Source organism: Myotis davidii, unplaced genomic scaffold (genome assembly GCF_000327345.1).
Source record: "Myotis davidii unplaced genomic scaffold, ASM32734v1 scaffold415, whole genome shotgun sequence".
Lineage (NCBI taxonomy): Eukaryota > Metazoa > Chordata > Mammalia > Chiroptera > Vespertilionidae > Myotis > Myotis davidii.
This window is the reverse complement of record NW_006287951.1, coordinates 5,840,565-5,860,483: the sequence shown is the minus strand read 5'-3', so window position 1 is coordinate 5,860,483 and position 19,919 is coordinate 5,840,565. Positions and strand designations below refer to the sequence as shown.

The window sequence follows — 19,919 nt, the reverse complement described above, 5'->3', positions numbered from 1 at the left end:
AGAGAAAGAACTTAACCAGTTCCATGTATAACATGGGACTCAGATGTGTAGAAATATAACTTTCTTTGCTTTCTACAACACTCAACTTGCTCTTAAGCCACCATTTCCATGAATAGTAAAAAAAAAAAAAAAAAAAGAAAGAAAAAAAAGGCTACTTCAAGATAACTATTTTCAGATATTAGGCTTACTCTTACAGGTCAGTGTTTAATCAAGTTAATCTCTTCCTGCCTACTTCCCCAAGACTGAGTTAAGCTCCATAGGAGCATATCATCCTGGCTTCCGAAAAGGGGAGTCTGGCCCCAAATGCCTTCTAGCCAAGGGGGCTGCCTTCGACCTCGGCACTGTCCTCTGTCCTCTGTGCCTCCACAATGGAAGCCTCCTCAGCGTCCCGTGGCTCGGCACTACTGCTGCTGTCTGGGCCCTCCCTGGTACTCCCAACACCATGGTTCCTGCCTTCGGCTGCACCCTCGGTGCCCTGTACCCTATCTCCCCACAAGTAACCCTGCTGACTCTCCTCAGCCTCCTTCACTACTCCTCTCAAGGAGCCTAGGGAGTTTTTATGGATTTCTGCCATGCCCTGCTGCAGCTGAGAGGGACTTGGAGGGCAGGGGAGGGGACGTTTTCTGAAGTCCTCTCTGCCCATACGTGCCACACCACCATTGCTGCTGTTGGCACAGGGCAGTGCAAGATGGTCTCCTCCAATTCCAAGTGGGAAGCAAAATACAAGCCACCAGATCTGCAGTTCCCAACTTAATTGGGCCTCTTAACCAGGCCCTCCCCAACACCATGCACCAGGTTTTGTCTCTGAAGGATAAGAGGGTGTAAGGAGCAGGCCTCCACTTGTGTCTAAACTCTGTCACCACAAGCTTTTCTACTAGGCTCTTCTCTATGTCTGCAGCTCACTCCCCCATCCTCAGCCCAGAAAGGGCCTTTTCCATTTTCATAGTCTCTCCTTCTTACTACTCTGGGTTTTAGTAAAACTGTGTGCTCTGACTCCCTGGGCTCTGGTTCTTGTTTTTTGTTCATTTTGTTTTTTTTTTAAGGGTAACTTTTGGAACTTAAATATTTCTCCCTTAACAAAGTCTGACTCTTACAAATGAAAACTTTAGCCTTCACAAGCGTTCCTCTGAACATGAGCTTTAGCAGCCAGTGCTGGAATTCAGAAGCTGGATGTCCCCTTTCTATTCTCCCCTGGTTCCGCCATCCCCCTGGAGCAGTGAGTGCTGCAGCCTCTTGAAGGAGGGCCCTAGGCAACCAGGTTACCAGGGCTCGGAAAAGGCCTCAAAGAACCTCCAGCTTCCAGGGGCAGGCTGCACTTTGGATCATCTCCCACTAAAACAAGAAATGGTGGATAGAACATTTGCAAACCTCACTTTTAAAGCTGAAAAGTGCGGATGTCTCCGACCAGCTGAGAAACACCTGTAACCATGGAAATCAGTAGGTTACTAGAACTCCAGAACCACTGATGTCTTACAGACACTTGCCACGGGTGCCCTACTGCTCACTTAGCATTGAATCAGTGGCCATTGAGGCCAAGAGGGAAACTGTTCAAAGGCTGGAGCCTGCCAAGCTGGGGAGCCTTATGGGTGACTTCCCACACGTTAAGCTGGACCCCTAAGGATCCAGGGTGAGCTGCATCTTAACCCACCTCCTTTCCCCAACCCTAGAGGACTTCACAGAAGCCTTGTTGCCTCGGTACCAAGGCAAGTAGGAGAAGAAAACAAAAGGATAAAACATTGCCAGAAAAACATGGTCACACATCAGCCTTTGCTCAGATTTGCAACCTTTTGCCTGGATTGGCCAAAGAAGCTCAAACCAAGAGCTTGATTTAAGGTCATCTGTGACTTATACTCCAGGTGCCTGTCAAAAGCAAGCATGAAGCCTTTCTGGAAGAAAATATCTGTATCTTAGGCCTGGGGGAGCCTCTACAAGTAACTAGTTAGAGACATTGACCAGCAAGCAGTCAAAAATAGGCACAAATGAAACAATGTAAATAAAAATGAAACAATATAAATAAGAAACAACAGGCCACAAAAACAACCTGTATAGACTTTGAAATTGGCATCGGTCATATACAGATTTTAAAAGTTATGCTTTCGCCCTGGCTGGGTGGCTCAGTTGGAACATCGTCTGTGGCAATAAAGGGCCTGTGGCAACAAAGGGTCGTGGGTTTGATTTCTGGTCAGGGTACATGCCCAGGTTTCAGGTTCCATCCCCAGGTTTCAGGTTCCATCACCAGGTGGGGAGCATATAGGAGGCAACTGATCAGTGTTTCTCACATTGATATTTCTCCTTCCCTCTCTCTCTAAAATCAATAAAAACAGCCTGGCTGGCATGGCTCAGAGTTGAGTGTTGACCTATGAACCAGGAGGTCACAGTTTGAATCCCGGCCAGGGCACATGCCTGGGTTGTGGTTTCGATCCCCAGTGTGGGGCGTGCAGAAGGCAGCCAATCAATGATTCTCTCTCATCGTTGATGTTTCTTCCTCTCCCTCTCCCTTTCTCTCTAAAATAAATAAAAAGGTTTTTTAATTTAAATGTGATCGGTGTATAAAACAATAATTTGTTCTATTAAGGTTAGGGGAATAAATAGACTTAAAATATCTACAATAACATGTAAGGAGATATTAAATGGAGTTACAGAGTTCTGAAGTCCTTGTGTTGTTGAGGAAGAAGGTAAAGGCCTTAATTTACTTTGGATATATGACTGCATATGTAAGTTTTAGTCTGAGAGGAAAAAAATGAAATGAAGTCCAAAGACAGGCAGAAAAGGAAAAAAAACACATAAAGCTTGTGACAAAAAAAAACCCTCAACATAAAGATGGTAGCTTGAAACTTAAATATGTCAGCATTTACATTAAATATTGGTAAACTTAATATTCCAGTTACAAATCAGTAATTGTCAAACTTGACCAAAGTATTTTTAAATTCAGCTATTTACAAAAGACGTGTTTGAAACATAAGTATAGGAAGTTGAAAGAGAAAGGTTATAAAAAAAATGCTATCTTACCTAATAATAGACAAACATGTAAATTGACTGTCCCTCTGCTATGCTCACCAGCCAATCAGGAGAGTGTGTAAATTAACCCAACAAAGATAGAGGTTAATTTGCATACATAGGCACAAAGCGGAGCAGCGAAGACTGAGGCTCCGGCTGGAGGAGTGAAGGCCTGGGTCCCAGGTGCAGGAGGAAAACCAGTGCCAGCAGCCAGGGGAAGGGAAGGCCTATCGCACGAATCTCTTCGTGCAACGGGCCTCTAGTGCATATATAAAGCTGTTGAGGCTACATTAATATCAGGCATAATGACTTTAAGTCAAGAGGCATTGTTAGAGTTAAAGATGCTCAATTCACAGAAAGGTATATAAGAGTAATAAATACGTAGGCAGTAACATATCCTTAAAATAAGGATATGCCTAAGGGAGCTGGCCACTCAGGAGAGAATGCCAGGATGAGGCATGGAGATTTTGAGCACCTACCTGAATTCAGGCAGGTGGCGAGCAACACCACTGTTCTACTTTGCCTAGGAACGTACCAGGTGATCGGGGGTATCATCTCTCCTGTCAGTGACAACTACAAGAAAAAAGACCTTGCAGCTGCCCACCACCGAGTGGCAATGGTCCGGCTGGCCCTGCAGACGTCCGACTGGATCCGGGTGGACCCCTGGGAGAGTGAGCAGGCGCAGTGGACGGAGACGGTGAAGGTGCTGAGGTAACAGTGGGCATGCTTTCCTGAATGACCCGGGGCCATGGGACATGTCTACAGGGCCCGGGGGGTGAAAAGTAGGGATGGAGTGTTGATTGGGGCTTCAGCCAGGCCTTTACAGCCAAAATCCAAGAAGTGCTTCACCCCAGAGCAGTGGTTCTCAACCTTCTGGCCCTTTAAATACAGTTCCTCATGTTGTGACCCAACCATAAAATTATTTTCGTTGCTACTTCATAACTGTAATGTTGCTACTGTTATGAATCGTCATGTAAATATCTGATATGCAGGATGGTCTTAGGCAACCCCTGTGAAAGGGTCGTTTGACCACCAAAGGGGTCGCGACCCACAGGTTGAGAGGGAGAGAGACCAACAGGCCCACGATCTCAGAGAGGTCCTGAATGAGAAAAATCACAAACCACTGCCCTTTGGGATGGACTTTCTGGAAACATCCAGTCTTGTTTCAGCAGGTTGTATGTACCATCTGGCTCCAGTGCCACCACTGAGTAGCTTTAGGCACTCAGTGACTTTAGGCACTTGACCTAACTTCTCTGAGAGACATTTCTCATTTGCAAAATGGGGACAATAAATCCTAATTAGGATTTTAAAGATGGAAATAACTTTTCTGACCCAGGACCACATAAGAATATTCAGTAAGTGGGACCTTTCATTATTGTCAGCATTGAGTAGGTTGAAAACTGTGGGTACATAATAGCTATCTTTTCTAATTATACAAGTCCTGGGTTCTATAAATCCAGACTTTAAAATGGGTGGGCGGGGTGAGAGGGCCTATGAATCTAGAACTAGTTACATGACTTTTTTTTCCCTTTTGGAGTTGCTGTTAGTATTCAGGGTAAGTAATTTGCTGTATAAAAGCCCCAGCAAGCCCTGCATGTTAGGACGATGGGTTAGGCTTGTATCTGGGAAACGTCACTGAGAGTTTGCTAGAGAAGCAGGAAGTTTTTCATTTTTTACTTATTTTCAAAGTCACTTGGGAGAAAAAGTTCAAGTAAACATTTAGCTACATACCCTGGTGCTTATTATTTACCTTCTAGGGGGGAAAGAACCAGCTAAAGCATTCAGCAGTTCCAGTGCTACTTCAGAACCTGTTGCCAAGTTAAAAGGAGAGCAAATATGAAATAATTGTTAGGACATGTGCTCTCTCTTTTTTTAACAGAAGGAATGAATTTCCGCCTAGATCATCATTCAGAATAAGCCCTATAGTCAGCTCTCATTCATCTAGGATAACAAGGAAATGGAAACAAAACAATAGACAATTCAACAGATAATTTAGCTTGAGACATAAGCAGAAACAGATAGATGCTGTGGAGTGTGGCCTAGGACCCCGCTTTTGGAGCCCGGTTTACTAGCTAAGTGACTTGATGTAAGTGAGTCAGCCTCTCTGAGGCTCAGTTACTCACCTAATAACATGGGGGTGACACCACCTACCTCACTGGGGTACAGTGTGAAGTAAATGAGATAGTGTAGGAAAAAACACTTGGTTTCTGGTAGATGCTTAACGTTTGCTACCTTCCCTGCATCCCTAACACTGGCCTGTAATCTATCCTCAAAACAGAGAAGCCATTCTTGGATAAATAGGAACTGACCACAGTACTACATCATATTACTAGTGCTTCTGCTGAAAAATGCAGGTGTTTGCTAAATTTTACCAAATACATTTTTTTAAGGACCTTGGCTGCACATTGAATCACCTAGGAGCTTTCAAAAGTATCAATGCCTGAGTCTTACCCCAGCAGCTGGGATGTTGTCAGGATTTTTAAGAGTTCCCTGGTGATCTTAACCTGTGGCCATATTTTTCAGGTTTTTCATTAATACGGAGATCTGTCCAAACCAGTGGTCTCAACCCTGCTGTAGGAATCACCTGAGAAGCTTTTTTAAAAAAATTATAAACACCCTCCCCTCCACACACACACACACACGATTATGATATGTCTAGGTTGGGTATAGGCACAGGTCATTTTTAAAAGCTACCCAAATGATTTATTTTGTGCAATCAAGGTTGAGAAGCCCCTGATACAGATAGTCAACACCATTTTATTAGGTAGCTGATTATCAGATATGCTTTCAGTATTTGGAGTGAGCTTCATCTCCAAGTTTATTCATTGCATTAGAAAATTTGTTTGATTACTAATGTTTATCTAAAACTACCCGAAGCTCTTTTTTTTTTTTTAAGGTTGAAAATCTGGTTAATTGTAAATTTAGGTGATTTCTAGAAGGCATGATAAATCTACCCCATCCTTTGCTCCATTCAGTATCTTCCTGATAGAGTCAACAGTGGATTTCCATCATAGTAACAGTGACAAATATCACTGTAAAGTAAACTCACTGTGGGGCTTATTGGGGATTCTTTTTCTCCTTATCAGGTTGCTTATTTTTAAGTCTAGGCCAGCTTTCATGTTTTTAGGGCATCTGATAACTTATATCTCACCTTTTCCCCATGTTGTGGGAGGAGAACCCTGGTCACGTGACTTGATATGGTCCATCATCATCTCGTGTACCCCTTCGCAAACATGATCTTAGGTTGTCCTCACTTTACAGATGAAAAAACTGAGGTTTAGAGAAGCTAACTTTATCATAGACACACAACAAGGAGGCAAGTGATGGAGCCCCCGTCTGTTGGACTCTGAAGCCAGGTTCATGGCCATCTTCAAAGCCAGGGATCTGCAGGTGGGGACACCATGTGGCTGACTTTGCTCCTGCCACAGTGACCCTTAGATCAGGTGTCCCCAGAGACGACTGGGGCTTCTTAGGACATAGAGAATGTGCTCCTAGGGTCAGTCCTCAGGCTTAGGGCGAGGCACACCAGGGTACCACTCAGGCAGGCAACAAGAGGAAGTGATGGCCACTTCCCACAGAGGCAGAGTGGAGATCTCTGAGGAAGAGGCATTCACACTGTAAGTAATCATTTGCACACCAGAGTTTAGAGATCTAGCTAGTACTCAAAATAGGTTAACTTGAACTAGAAGCTTCAAGGTAAGTAAACTAAATGACCATCAGTACTTTTATTGATCACCTAGTGTGTGTACTAGGTGCTTGCATGTATATAACATTTAATCAGCTCAGCAACTCTGAGAAGTAGGTGGGTTTAGCCCCATTTTACCGATAAGGAAATGGAGGGTCTGAAAGGGTCAGGGACATACTCAAAGTCCTGCAGTAAGCAAGCAGAAGTGAGACCCAAACCTACTTCAATCTGATGTGAGATTTCAGACTAAGCCAGGAGTGAAACTGTAGAGATGAAGCTTACTAGAACCAAAGTAGGAAGGCAATATGGGAGCACAGCTAGGCCTTAAGAAAATTTAGCTGAGTCTCTGAGATTATCAGGAAGGACTTTGGACCAGAATTAAATGTATTCTTTATCCACTCCTTCCATCATTTCTGAATTTAGCTGACTCTGGGTGAGCAGTTCCTGAATACTAAGACTATAAGGATGAATTAGATGCGCTCCCTGTTCACAATCTTATGGGGAAGATAGGCTGACAACAATAATAATAACAGCTAACATTTATTGGGCACTTCCTGTGTATGGACCAGTGCTAAGTTCGTCAGTTAATCCTCACAGCAGCTCTCTGGGATGGGGCTGTCATTATACCCCATCCTACAGATGAGGAAACTGGAGGCAGATTGCATAAGAAACCCAGCAAGATTACACAGCTACAAGCTGGAGCCAGAGTTCCAACCCAGGCAGTCTAATGCTAGAACTTCATCTTTACACTGAGCCCACCCCCAGTAATCATCAGCATTGAGCCTCGTCCCCAGCACTTGGCAGGGTAGAGCACTTCCTTCTTCATGTTCTTGGGATACTCAGCGGAGATGAGGCCGGCATGAACTTTCATGACCAATTAACAGACAAGGTCAGTGAGGCTCCAAGGGTGTTAGTTACCCTTCCAGGATCAGACATGCAGGAGAACATAACCTTGAACCCACCTGCCCTGGCTGTAAAACATATGCTTTTACCACCAGGCACTGCTCCCTCTCAAATACAGCTCTAGTTAATGCATAGTACAGTCGGTAGGAGATGGAAGATCAAATTGATATGACATAGTGATTACCTGTGTCTGATTTTTTTTTAAAAAAAGAAGACAGAGCTGTCTCTTGATTTGCAGAAGACAGAATGCTAAAAGAGCCACGCATGCCAAATTGGTGAGGCTAATCATATTTGAAATGCTAACGTGTAACAAGATTTGCTCTGTGTGCACTGTTCAGTGCACTTTGCATGTACAGCTCTTTTAATGTTCATAGCCACCCTTTGGAGGCAGGCACTGTCATTATTCCTCATCATGCAGATGCCGAACCATCCACACAGAGACTTGAAACGCTCACTCAGGAATACACAGCAGGCCTGGGGAGGAGCTGGGATCCAACCCAGGCAGCCTGGCTTGGAGCCAGACTCTTAGCCACCACTCTCTCTAGTTCTAAGATAGTAACTTACGATAAGAGTGAGCATCTTTTTTGGGATCGCGCTGTGAGTCAGTGCCTTCTGTGTAGTTGCTCATTTACCTTCACAAAAGCCTAAAAAGTGGGTGTTTTTATCCCGGCTTTACAAACAAAAATTGGTGTTTTGAACTCAGATCTGTCTGATTCTAATAACCGCTACTCATTCTTTTTAAAAAGTGAGATATTGGAAGAAAATGTGAAAAGAGTAGGAATATGCTCCCCCTTCATGCTGGGCTCACAGAAGGCAGTGAACTGTCTTGGATAGGGCTCTCTGGACGACCCCACAGTGTCTGCTTTCTGTCTAGCACCTGGCACAGGGCCTGGCACATAGTAGGCCCTCAGCAAATAATTGTGGAATGTGCTACCTAAAATGGACAGAAGCAGGCTGAGACTTAACATCTGGGAGCCCCTGGGTGGCTTTGGGGGACAGTAGGCCGCACAGACACACCCTGAGCCTTATGTTTACAACACAGGCATCATCACAGCGAACTACTCAGATATCTACCCCAGGAGGAAGGTCGGGGCCAAGGCAGAGCTGTCTCCCCAGCACCCGCAGGTGGGTACTGACCCCCTCCTCTGTGGGAGGGAGAACCTCTGGGGCCTGCCTGGTTGGGGTTATGCTTCCCAGGCTGAATGGTCAAATTAATCAGTCTGCCACCACCCCTTGTAAATCATTATGCTAACTTGGGATTTCCGGCCCCAGAGGGGTTTACCTACCCTGTGACTTATGCTTGTGACATGGATTACAGTCAGGGCTGCACAGGGATAAATGGGCGAGTGATGCTGGGGTTCTTTTAAAAGCCTTAGCCTTTCTGTTTTGTTCTTTTTATTTTTTTCAGGGTGGGTTTTCTTCTTGTTGAATACAAAATGTGCCATTATAATCCTTAAACTGAGAAACTAATACAACAGTGTAACTCAGTGGTTTACTCGGGAAAGAAGACCTGTTTTTAAGGGAATTTAAGTTGATTTGGATTGTCCTTTCAGTTTATAACCCTGGGTTTCTACCCTGTTGTCAACTCCTGGTGTATGATAGAACCTTGTCAGCTATGATTTCAAAGTACCTTCTTTCTCTAATGGCAGCTATGGTACTGGGGTGGGAGTCAAATGCAGGGCCCCCTCTTGCAAACAAACAGGAACACCAGGTGATAGGAGGGCAGGACTTGACACAAAAGCGAATTAATTACTTTCCCACTGGGCTGAAATTCCAGCAGCCCATCTACAGCTCTCCCAACTATGGTTGGTGGACACGATCTCCAGATCAGTAGGGCTTGGGAATGTCATGGTTAAACAAACCTAAAATGGTTTCTTTACTGCAGGCCTTTTCAGAGCCTTTATTATGTTCATGAGCATTGTGACCCCACAGGAAAAGGAAATAGCAGCCATTGTCATGTTTTAGTCATGGAACTCTTTTTGGTGCATGTTAGTAATTCTCACAACTAGTGCTCCCCAGAACACAGACTGGGAAACAGTCTTCTAAAAGTACTTGGAAATGCCAGCAGGCCCCAAAGGTTTCATGCGGTAGTCCCCAAATGCCGGTCAAAGGATCCCTCGCAGCAGAATCACCTGTGAGGCTTGTTAAAAACACGAATTCCCAAACCACACCCCAGACCGCCCAAGTGGGAATGGTACCTGGGAATCTGGGTGTTTTACGGTCACTCTGGGTACAGGCTTTCCGGCCAGTTTGGGGAACTGTGTACTGGAGCAGGAATCTAAGGAGGAAGGAGTTATAGAGTGTCCTGTGTAACCAGCTTATACAGTGTTTATTATATTCTTCTGCTCTCTGCCTCTCCCCCGACTGCATGGGCTCTTCCCCTGTCCCAGTCATGAGCACAAGAAGTGTTAGTTCTCAGCCTTTTGCCTCCTTTCTGAATCACCTCTGGCTCAGCAGTCACTCCTAATAGGGGTCTAGAGATGCTCGCTCAGCACTTCCCCGGACCAGGCTCTGGGCTCAGGCTGAGAACAGAGGCAGCCTGCCCCCACCCTAGACCTGATCTGGAGACAGCCTATGAATGGTGATGAGTCCAGGCAGGGATTAGGAAGGCTGCCTGGAGGAGGAGACACCTGCACCGAGACTCATAGGATCAGAAGGTTATCTGGAGTTGGGGGCCTTTCTGGGCAGAAAAGCAGCTGAGCAAGGCACAAAGGCAGGAAACAGCATAGGTGCTGGGCACTCCGTGCCTCTGGGGAATGCTGGAGCCTCCAGTGAGAGGCTGGGAGCCCCCCGTGATGTGGGAGGCATGCCCCCCTGAGGCTCCCATCTTCTCGCATGTCACCTCTGCACATGCTTCCAGAATCCCTGTCTTGGCTCTTTACCTGGACTGCCCCTCCTCCCCTTCCCATCTCGGCTCCCCTGTCGAAACCTGTCTGACCTTGAGGCACAGTTTGGAACTTACCTTCCCTGTGAAAACAATCCCATTTGCTTTCATTGAGATGGACTCCTTACTCCCTCTGCCAAAGCTCACAGCACTCTCTTTTGGGATTTATTTTTCTAGGGGTTCCTAGCCCACTCTGCTTGGCCCTGTAACATTGGGGTTTGTCTCGTATCCCCTTCTTTCTGTTCAAACCCTAAATGCTACTCATCTTGTTCTCATTTAAAGTAACTATTAAAAAAGGAAGTTTACATTGAATGAAAAGTGGGCTTTCAGTTGACCAGAATGTATCAGGGGCTTTAAAATGTCCATGCCCCTGCCTGACCAGTGTGGCTCAGTGGTTGAGTGTCAACCGTGCACCAAGAAGCCACTGGTTTGATTCTCACAGGGCACATGCCTAGGTGGGGTTGAGTTGGGTTGTAGGTGCTCATGGGACATGCAGGAGACAGCTGGTCGATGTTTCTCTCTCTCCTTTTCCACACTCTTTAAAAATCAATAAATTTTTTTTAAAGGAGGAGGGAAAAATGTCCATGCCTCTTGCTTGATATAGTTCCCACCCCACCTTCTCCGGCATCTATCTGAGGAAATAATTAGAAATCAGGACAAAGATTTCTGCAGAAAGATGTTTATCACACAGTTTTTATAATGGCAGAAAATAAAAGAAACCTCAGTGTTTAAATATAAGGGCATGTGTAAGTAAATTATACTGTACTAGAGGCCTGTTGCATGAAAAGATTCATGCAGTAGGCCTGGGTCCCGGGTGCCGGAGGAAAACCGGTGCCACTCCGGCCGGAGCTGCCTTCACAGCCCTCGCTGCTCCGGCCGGAGCCACCTTCAGTCTTCTCTCCGCCACTTTGCGCTTACGTATGCAAATTAACTGCCATCTTGTTGGCAGTTGATTTGCATATCTCGCTGATTAGCCAGTGGGAGGTGTAGCAAAGGTACGGTCAATTTCAATCTTTGTTTATTATTAGATAGGATACCTGGATGAAGAATCTACACAAAAGGTTTTCTTGGTTTAGAGAAATGCTTATGAGGTAAGTGGAAAAAAAGAGGATACAGTTCTATATATATATATATAATCTCAAGTATATAGAAAAATATAAATTTTAAAAATATACCAAACTATTAATGATTTGTAGAAAGCAGAATTATTATTATTATTATTACTAGAGGCCTGGTGCACAGATTCGTGCACTGGTAGGATCCTTCAGCCTGGCCTGCACACTCTCGCAATCCGGGAACCCTCAAGGGATCAGGCTAAAACCGGCAGTCCGACATCCCACACCGGCTGGTTTGCCCTGAAGAGTGCCCTGGATCAGGGTGGGGGTCCCCACTGGGGTGCCTGGCCAGCTTAGATGAGGGGATGATGGCTGTTTGCAGCTGGTCACACACCCTTCAGGGTGGGGGTCCCCACTGGGGTGCCTGGCCAGTCTGGGTGAGGGATGCCCCCCTACGCCTGCCACCGCCACTACTCAGTAGCACTAAGGCGGAGGCAGGAGAAGCTCGTGCCACTACAGCTGCACTTGCTAGCTGTGAACCCAGCATCTGGAGGCTGTCAGTCAGCTAAGCAGCGCTCCCACTGTAGGAGCGCACTGACCACCAGGGGACAGCTCCTGTGTTGAGCGTCTGCCCCCTGGTTGTCAGTGCATGTCATAGCAACCGATTGTTTGGTCATTTGGTCGTTCAGTCACTTAGGCATATATATATATATATATGCCTGGTGCATGAAATTCGTGCACTTGGGCAGGTGGGGGGGCGTCCCTCAGCCCAGCCTGCGCCCTCTCACAGTCCGGCAGCCCTTAGGGGATGTCCAGCTGATGGCTTAGGCCCACTTCCCTGTGAGAGCACACTGACCACCAGTGAGCAGCTCCCGTGTTGAAAAGGATCGAGCCAAAATGGGCTCTCTAACATCCCCTGAGGGGTCCCGGATTGTGAGAGGGACCAGGCTGAGGGACCCACTGGTGCATGATTGCCAGGCCAGGGAGGAACGCGAGAGGTTGGCCAGCTGGGGAGGGACTGTAGGAGGGCTCCAGGGCATGTCCGGCCCCTCTCACTCAGTCCCAATCGGCCAGACCCCAGCAGCAAGCTAACCTATCTGTTGGAGTGTGTGCCTCCTGGTGGTCAGTGCACATCATAGCAACTGGTCAACTGTCTTCCCCCTGGTGGTCAGTGCGCATCATAGCAAGCGGTTGAGCGGCCTTAGCATATCATTAGCATATTACGCTTTGATTGGTTGAACGGATGACTAGACACTTAGCATATTAGGCTTGTATTATATAAGATTATTATTATTTCCTGCTTTTAACACATATTTTCTATATATTCCATAATATTCCATAATTGACACAGATATGTTTGTAATCAGGAAAAAAATTGTAGAGCAATTAAAAGAGGAAGATGGAGTTTTTCTCAGCATAAGTCTAGCTTTTGATGAGGTGGCTTGTATGTTACTAGTGACATATTTCTAAAGGACCGTTGGTGTGCTGTGTATTTTATTGTGTGCTGTTCTACTCTGGGATTGCAAATTACAGGCTGAGCTCAGCATGTTCTGGCTGCCAGAGCCCTGCTTCGCCCATCACTCCTGTGATTTGCAGTCCTCCTTGGCCTCACCAGGCATGTGGATTGCTTGCTGCGTCCTGGGCCACATGGGTGTCACACTGAGATGGAGGATGCCTGGGTCCTTTAACAGCCGACTGTGTCTGTCTTTTGTGAAGTTGGTCCCTGCCCTGGGCTGATGGGGCTGAGCACAGCCCAGTGACCTTCAGAGGACGCCCTTTCCATATAACCCGAGCAGGCACTTCATCTCATTCCATTTCACACTGACTTGTCTGGCTAAGCTGGGTGCTGCCCTACAGACGCCAGTACCTGGCTTCATCTTTGGTGTCCTCCTGTGTAGGCCCAGAAGTCCCACACTCCTATGTGTGTCCGTGTGGCCCACGTGGCCGCGTGCATATCCTGCACTAGCCAGGAATGCACATGGCATTCCTTCCCTCACTCGATTTCCATAACTTCCTCAGGAGGTTTTATCATCCCCATTTTACAACTGAGGAAGCAGGCTTGTCTGCTACAACTATCCCAGAGTCCCAGCAGGTCTGAAATTCGAGCCCAGGGCTGACTGACCTCAGGGTTGGTGCCCTTTAATGTCAAAGAGGGCAGCTCACATAGTCATCGGTTCAACTTCCGGTCAGGGCACATGCCTGGGTTACTGTAGGCTTGATTCTCCAGGAGGGGGCGTGCAGGAAGGAATCAATCGATGTTTCTCTGTCTCTCCCTCTCCCTCTCTCTCTCTCTCAAAATCAATTAAAAAAACATTTTAAAAGGCATTAGGGCAGCTGGACATTCAAAGGAAAAGGTCGTGGGGGCACTTCCCTCACATTCCATGTGAATCTCTACTTGTCAAAGCCGGTGGCAGTTCAGAGAGAGCACCCTGCCCGAAAGCGCCAGCGCACCTCCTGTTTGTGTCACTGCATCGCTGTTGAGACGAGTCCAATGGTAGCCTTTGTTCAACACCTCAGACTATGTACTGTGGACTAGGATGGTGAGACCCACTTGACCTGAAGATTGTGTAGCAGTGATGTGAGTGGATTTGAAAGGGATATGGGAACACTTCTGTGAGGCCTGATGACAGGACTGCCCAGAGTTGGGGTCTGAGCACCTGTTGCCGGAAGAAGACATGCCTTTGACTTGAGGACCAGAGAAGGGGTGAGCAGGGGCTCAGAGTGAATCATGCTCCTACTGTCATTGTTAACAAGTCAAGCGGCATCTAATATTGATATGTGGAAATCATTCCACAAATATCTACTGGGAGGAGAAGGGAGTGTCTTTGTTCTCTGACCTATAGGAACAGGGGTGTGTGCCCTAGGCCTCCAGAGACCCTGGAATTAAATGTACATCACTTAACTCCCCCCAGAGGAAGGCCATATAAAAACCACCCTACTATTTGAACGGACAAACTCTGGTGTTAGGCTGTAGTACAATGATTGAATAAATAAGAAATGAGTAAAAACCTCACAGGTGCAGAATAATTCAAACCCACATATATGTTGGAGCAATGGGACCAGCCAAAATTGGTGAAAAGTGTGAGTTACTGGAAAAATTTTAAATGCAGTTTCATTGATTATAAAAGGCCATGGGATACCCCGCAAGTGTTCAATGGATGTATCAATGAATGAATTGGTGGATAAGTAGGTGGATGGATGGACAGACGACTGATGGATGCAGGTAACACATACCACACTTACTCAAAGTACTTTACATTTATAAGCTGGTTTGATTCTAAAATAATCCTAGTTGATAAGTACTATTAATATCCTCATTTTAAAGTTGAGGTCACACTGTTAAATGACAGGATTAGAATCTAAAGCAGCCCTGGGCAAACTACGGCCCGCGGGCCAGATCCGGCCCATTTGAAATGAATAAAACTATTGGGAAAAAAAAAAAAACCGTACCCTTTTATGTAATGATGTTTACTTTGAATTTATATTAGTTCACACAAACACTCCATCCATGCTCCGGTCCAGTTTAAGAACCCATTGTGGCCCTCGAGTCAAAAAGTTTGCCCACCCCTGATCTAAGGTGTTTAGAATCCTGTTCTTAACCATGGAGAATTCGTGCATCATACATTAATATATGTTTGAATGTCATTCCCTTATACCAATATTATCCTGCTAGAGTGTTTGAAAAGTGTGTTTCTCTAATTACATCTGCTGAGTAAACAAGTCCAGTGCCCACCATTTCATAGGTGGGAAACTGAAGCCCAGAGAAGGAAGGCCTTGGCTCTAGCCCCACAGAAGCCTGTGCCCGACTGGGGCTGGAACTCAGATCTCCCCGTGATATTCGGTTTCTTACTTTCCATTCCACAGCTGGCCTAGTGCTCCTCTTTTATTTCCTTTCTCTGGTCCAGGTCCAGATTCCTTTCAAGGTTCCACAGTAGAGGAGCCTAAACTGAGCAATTACGTCAGGTTTTCCCCAGCAGGTGGTATCCCTGAAGCCCCTCCCAACTGAGGTTTCCTGGTGACTGAGATGCCAGCGCTCTAGGACCGCAGCCTGTGCTGTTTACCAAAGCTGGAATCCCCTTCCAGAAGGGCCAGAGATCCTGCCGGTTGCTTTTCCCATGGACTAGATTTTTCCTGTACAATCCAGGAAGGGCTTCTGGGTTCTGATGCATGTACAATTCCTGCCAGCAGGCGGCAGCAGAGCCTACCAGTTACAAATGCCCCACCTAGCGGCTGGCTGTCAGGTTTGAATACTAACTGCCTGGATGAGGGAGTGACCTCAGGCAAGTCACTTGCCTCTCTGTGCCTTCCTTTCTCCCTCTGCAAAATGGGCGCAACAATAATACCTGCCTCATAAAGGTGTTCTGAGGCTCAAATGAGATTATACACACAAGGCACTTAGCAACCAGTAGTGCTCATAGTAAGCACCCGATAAATGTTAAGTACTCTTTTATCAGCACTATCGCCATTCTGTTAGAACAAATGTCAAAGGATTATCCACATTGATCAGTTGTTCTAGACTAGAGCTTTGTTTCATTGAACACAGATGACAAGGTCATCAGCTGGGGCCTTGGAGACCTTCTGGTTATCCTTTACAATTAACCTTTATGATGAGGGCTTACTTAGAGAAGCACAAATGTTAGAGCTGAAATGGGTTTTGAGAAGGGAGTAACTTGTCTGAGGCCCACAGCTTGTTAGTCCTCGGGCTTAAAGAAGGATTCCTCTGTCAGAAGATGGGGATCTGGGTACAGCACAGCCACCTTTGGACCACTCTGCGTGGGACCCAGCAACCACTAAAAATAAAAACTATTTTGTGTCACTTGGCACTTCACCAATAGCAAACAAAGATTTATTGATTGAATTATTACCTGTAACTGTGTGCCCTGAAGTGGCTTCAGGTTCATGCTTTTTCTTTTTAAGTCATGAGCATGGAGACATTGAGTTTCCAGTACATTCCAAGGAGCGTTTATGAACATTGCAAATGGAATACGTTATCTTTCCCGGCCGTGACCCTTCCTATAACTTTGCTGGGATCTGCCCTTGTCTTTCCAGCCGTGCCTGAGCTGAAGCTGCTCTGCGGGGCAGACATCCTGAAGACCTTCCAGACCCCCAACCTCTGGAAAGACGAGCACATCCAGGAAATAGTGGAGAAGTTTGGCTTGGTGTGCGTGGGCCGGGCTGGCCACGACCTGAAGGGGTACATCTCGGACTCACCCATCCTGCAGAGGTGCCAGCACAACATCCTCCTGGTCCGGGAGCCAGTGCAGAACGACATCAGCGCCACATACATCAGGAGGGCCTTGGGCCACGGGCAGAGCGTGAAGTACCTGCTCCCGGACGCCGTCATCGCCTACATCAAGGACCACAACCTCTATTCCACGGGCAGTTCTTGGAAAGGCAGCAGTGCCCCGAACAGCGAAGGAGAGACAAGCTAGGAGGGCCAGCCTCCTCTCTACTGAGCTCCTCCTGAAGAGAGAGCATTCGGTCTGTGTTTTTCTTTTTCTTTTTTTTCCATTTTTCATTTGTTTTCTTTCAAGAATAATTTTACTTCTGAGGAGTCTTCTGTCCCAGGAAGGGATCCCTTATTTCGGGAAGAGCAAGTGTCTCGAGGATGAACATTTATCAAAGAAGTTAACATGGCGTGGCAGGCCGTTAGGAGTAGGCAAACGCGCTCAGCACCTTTGGGTGAAGAGGCCTCTCATTTCGTAAGGGGTACTTGTGACAGGCACATTGAAGGTGGTTCTGCGCATGGCAGGGTCCCCTGTGGGTCACATCAGAATTGCCCACAATGCACTTTTTAACTAGGACCAGGTGCAGCGTGGTCTTGATTGGAGAGATTTGACAGGATGCTAATTAACAAACAGTGGGCTTTGTCAACACCAGGTTTCAAACAAAATAATACCGAGGACTTAAAAGTTTGGAAGCCACACTTTTGCTGATTTACACCAGATCTTCCTTTAAGAACCAGGATCTGCCTGCTTACTGGCCATCGATAAAATTTCAACTAAAGTATTTCTAAGCAGTGATCCTCAAACAATATTTTTGATACAGCAGATATTTTTAACACAGCCATTCTATAAATGCCCGAGCTCTTGATGTCCAGGTTTCTAAGAAGAAACTGAGGTAAGACAGATGCCTCGACTCTGTTAGAGGATCTTTCTGAATGTTTAATGATGGCCTGCCTGTTTGAATATTGACAAAGGGATAAATAATAAATTGACATCAAAAACTACTAATGAAAAGTTTCTCTTTTTCTTCCTTTGTTGTATTATTAATGCCCCGTGTGCCAGATGTTGCTCTTCTTTTTAACTACTCCATGAAATTTGCTACAACTGGCCTGAATTTAAAAGCTTATGTTCCTAGCAGTGGAGGAGGCAGTTGCTTTTCAACACCATGAGAACGGTTCTCCAGTCTGAAACTCTGGGTAGGTGGCCTTGTTCAGCTGGGCCCTGGGAGATGGGAACAGGAGCCTGGCGTGGGTTCAGAATTTATCCTTCCATTCCTAATAGGAAGAGGTTTTGATTGGCCTAATTCTGCTTTGAGTTTACTCTACACTTGACGACCAAATGCCTGAATGCATTCAGGTTACTTCTCCATCCTTTCCTCCTGGCTCATCCTTGCTACAGATTTAGTCATGCAGAAAAACAGAGGGTCAGTCGAAGAAACCTAAAATCTCCCAAAATATATCCCAGTGTTTGCACGTGTCATTAGGGGGATGACTGAAATTGATTCCCTGGGTCCAGAGCAGTGGGGGCCTCCTTGGGGGTCCCCCAGACCTGTACTCTTGCAACCTCTGAAGCTGCTGACCATTCCTCCCCCTCCCCACCACCATGATTGATTGCTACCCTAAAGGGGTCCCTAAGGACCCTGATAATGCAAGGGAATAGGAAACCAACAGCCTTGTCCAAAAGCTGCCACAGCAAAGGATGTGATTTTGACTAGCTCCCTTCCCTCTGTGAGCGTCAGTTTCCCAGCTTCTAAAATAGGAACAGACATCCTCTAAGTTCTCTTCCAGCTCTGGTTTTCTACGTCTCCGAGTGCCTCTGACCTCAGCCTGTCTACCTTCCTTTTGGCGGGGGGGAGTGTCTTTGTTTTGTTTGTTGATCTGTCCTACGTACCTAGAAACCTGCTACTCCAAGTGTGGTGCCTGGCCCCAGCATGGACTTCCCCGGGGGCCTAGTTAGCAATGCAGGCTCTCAGGCTCCTGATTCTGAATCTGCATTTCTACAAGATTCCCAGGCCACCCGATGTACTGGCCTAGAACAGGGCCTGTTACAATAATGTTAGTTTTCTTTCAACAAGCTGAGTGTATAACTGAAATTACATCACATTTACTCTGGTGAATATCTTCCTCCTTGCTCTCTTTGCAGTGTTGCCCCACTGTTCTGTGTGGAGTATAGAAGGCAAAAGAGGAAAACACACACATACGCACACACACACACACACACACACACACACACACATTGCAAACAGCTGTGCTGTTCAGGAAAAGGGGTGGAGAGGGAGCCTTTGGGTTTCTCAGGGTTTCTTTGCTGTGAGGGGCTGCCCTGTGCATTGCAGGATGCTTAGCAGCATTCCTGGCCTCTATCCGTTAGATGCTGATAGTAACATCCCCCCATGTCCTGCTGTAACAACAAAAATGCCCCCGGACATTACCATATTCCTACTGGGGCGCAATATAATCATCCTAGCTGAGACCCACTGGCTTAATGTGGCTGCAGGGGTATGTATAGGAGGAGGGGTTCTGTTTCCTAAGAGGGAAAATCAGGAACAAGCAGCTTCAGAAGAGCCTCCTCTTTAAAAAATTAAAAAATAAAAAAGTTTGGGAGCAGTCCCTACCACTCATGAAGTCGTGTTTATTCTGGGCATCACGATGCCCTTGACAGTAGGAATCAGGGGCACCTCGGTTTCAGTCTCCCTTCACTTCCCAGGGCCCTTGTGGCTTTCTCTCCCGTTTTCACCGATTGAGGCTTCCAACGTACCTGTACCTTCAGAATTGCCATCCAGGGCCTGGCAAGAGGTGACTGTCAATGGGTGGAAGCTAGTAGTTGTATGCTTTTGATTATTATGATTCAAACGTCAGGATTCATTTATTCAAATCCTATTTATTGAGGGCCTCTCATGTGCCAGGCACTAGACCAGCCGGTTAGCTCAGCCATGGGCAAACTACGGCCCGCAGGCCGGATCCAGCCTGTTTGAAATGAATAAAACTATTGAAAAAAAAAGACCGTACCCTTTTATGTAATGATGTGTACTTTGAATTTATATTAGTTCACACAAACACTCCATCCATGCTTTTGTTCTGGCCCTCCGGTCCAGTTTAAGAACCCATTGTGGCCCTCTAGTCAAAAAGTTTGCCCACCCTTACACTAGACTAAACCCCAAGGGTATAAGAATG

The 19,919-nt window shown here is 46.3% G+C and overlaps 1 protein-coding gene across 3 annotated transcripts in view; it reads left to right on the top strand.

The window, feature by feature from the left end:
- The window catches only part of NMNAT3 (nicotinamide nucleotide adenylyltransferase 3), a 52,338-nt gene extending 34,581 nt beyond the window's left edge, over positions 1–17,757 (top strand). For 2 of the 3 annotated variants that reach the window (XM_015561397.1, XM_006759829.2), the window contains exons 3-5: positions 3,525–3,708; positions 8,628–8,710; positions 16,574–17,757. In XM_015561397.1, coding sequence (XP_015416883.1) covers positions 3,525–3,708; positions 8,628–8,710; positions 16,574–16,956 — 650 coding nt within the window. In that variant the 3' untranslated portion in view covers positions 16,957–17,757. The remainder of the gene's footprint in view (positions 1–3,524; positions 3,709–8,627; positions 8,711–16,573) is intronic. The other variant, XM_006759831.2, reaches the window with a different exon arrangement.
- The last annotated feature ends 2,162 nt before the right edge of the window (positions 17,758–19,919 follow it).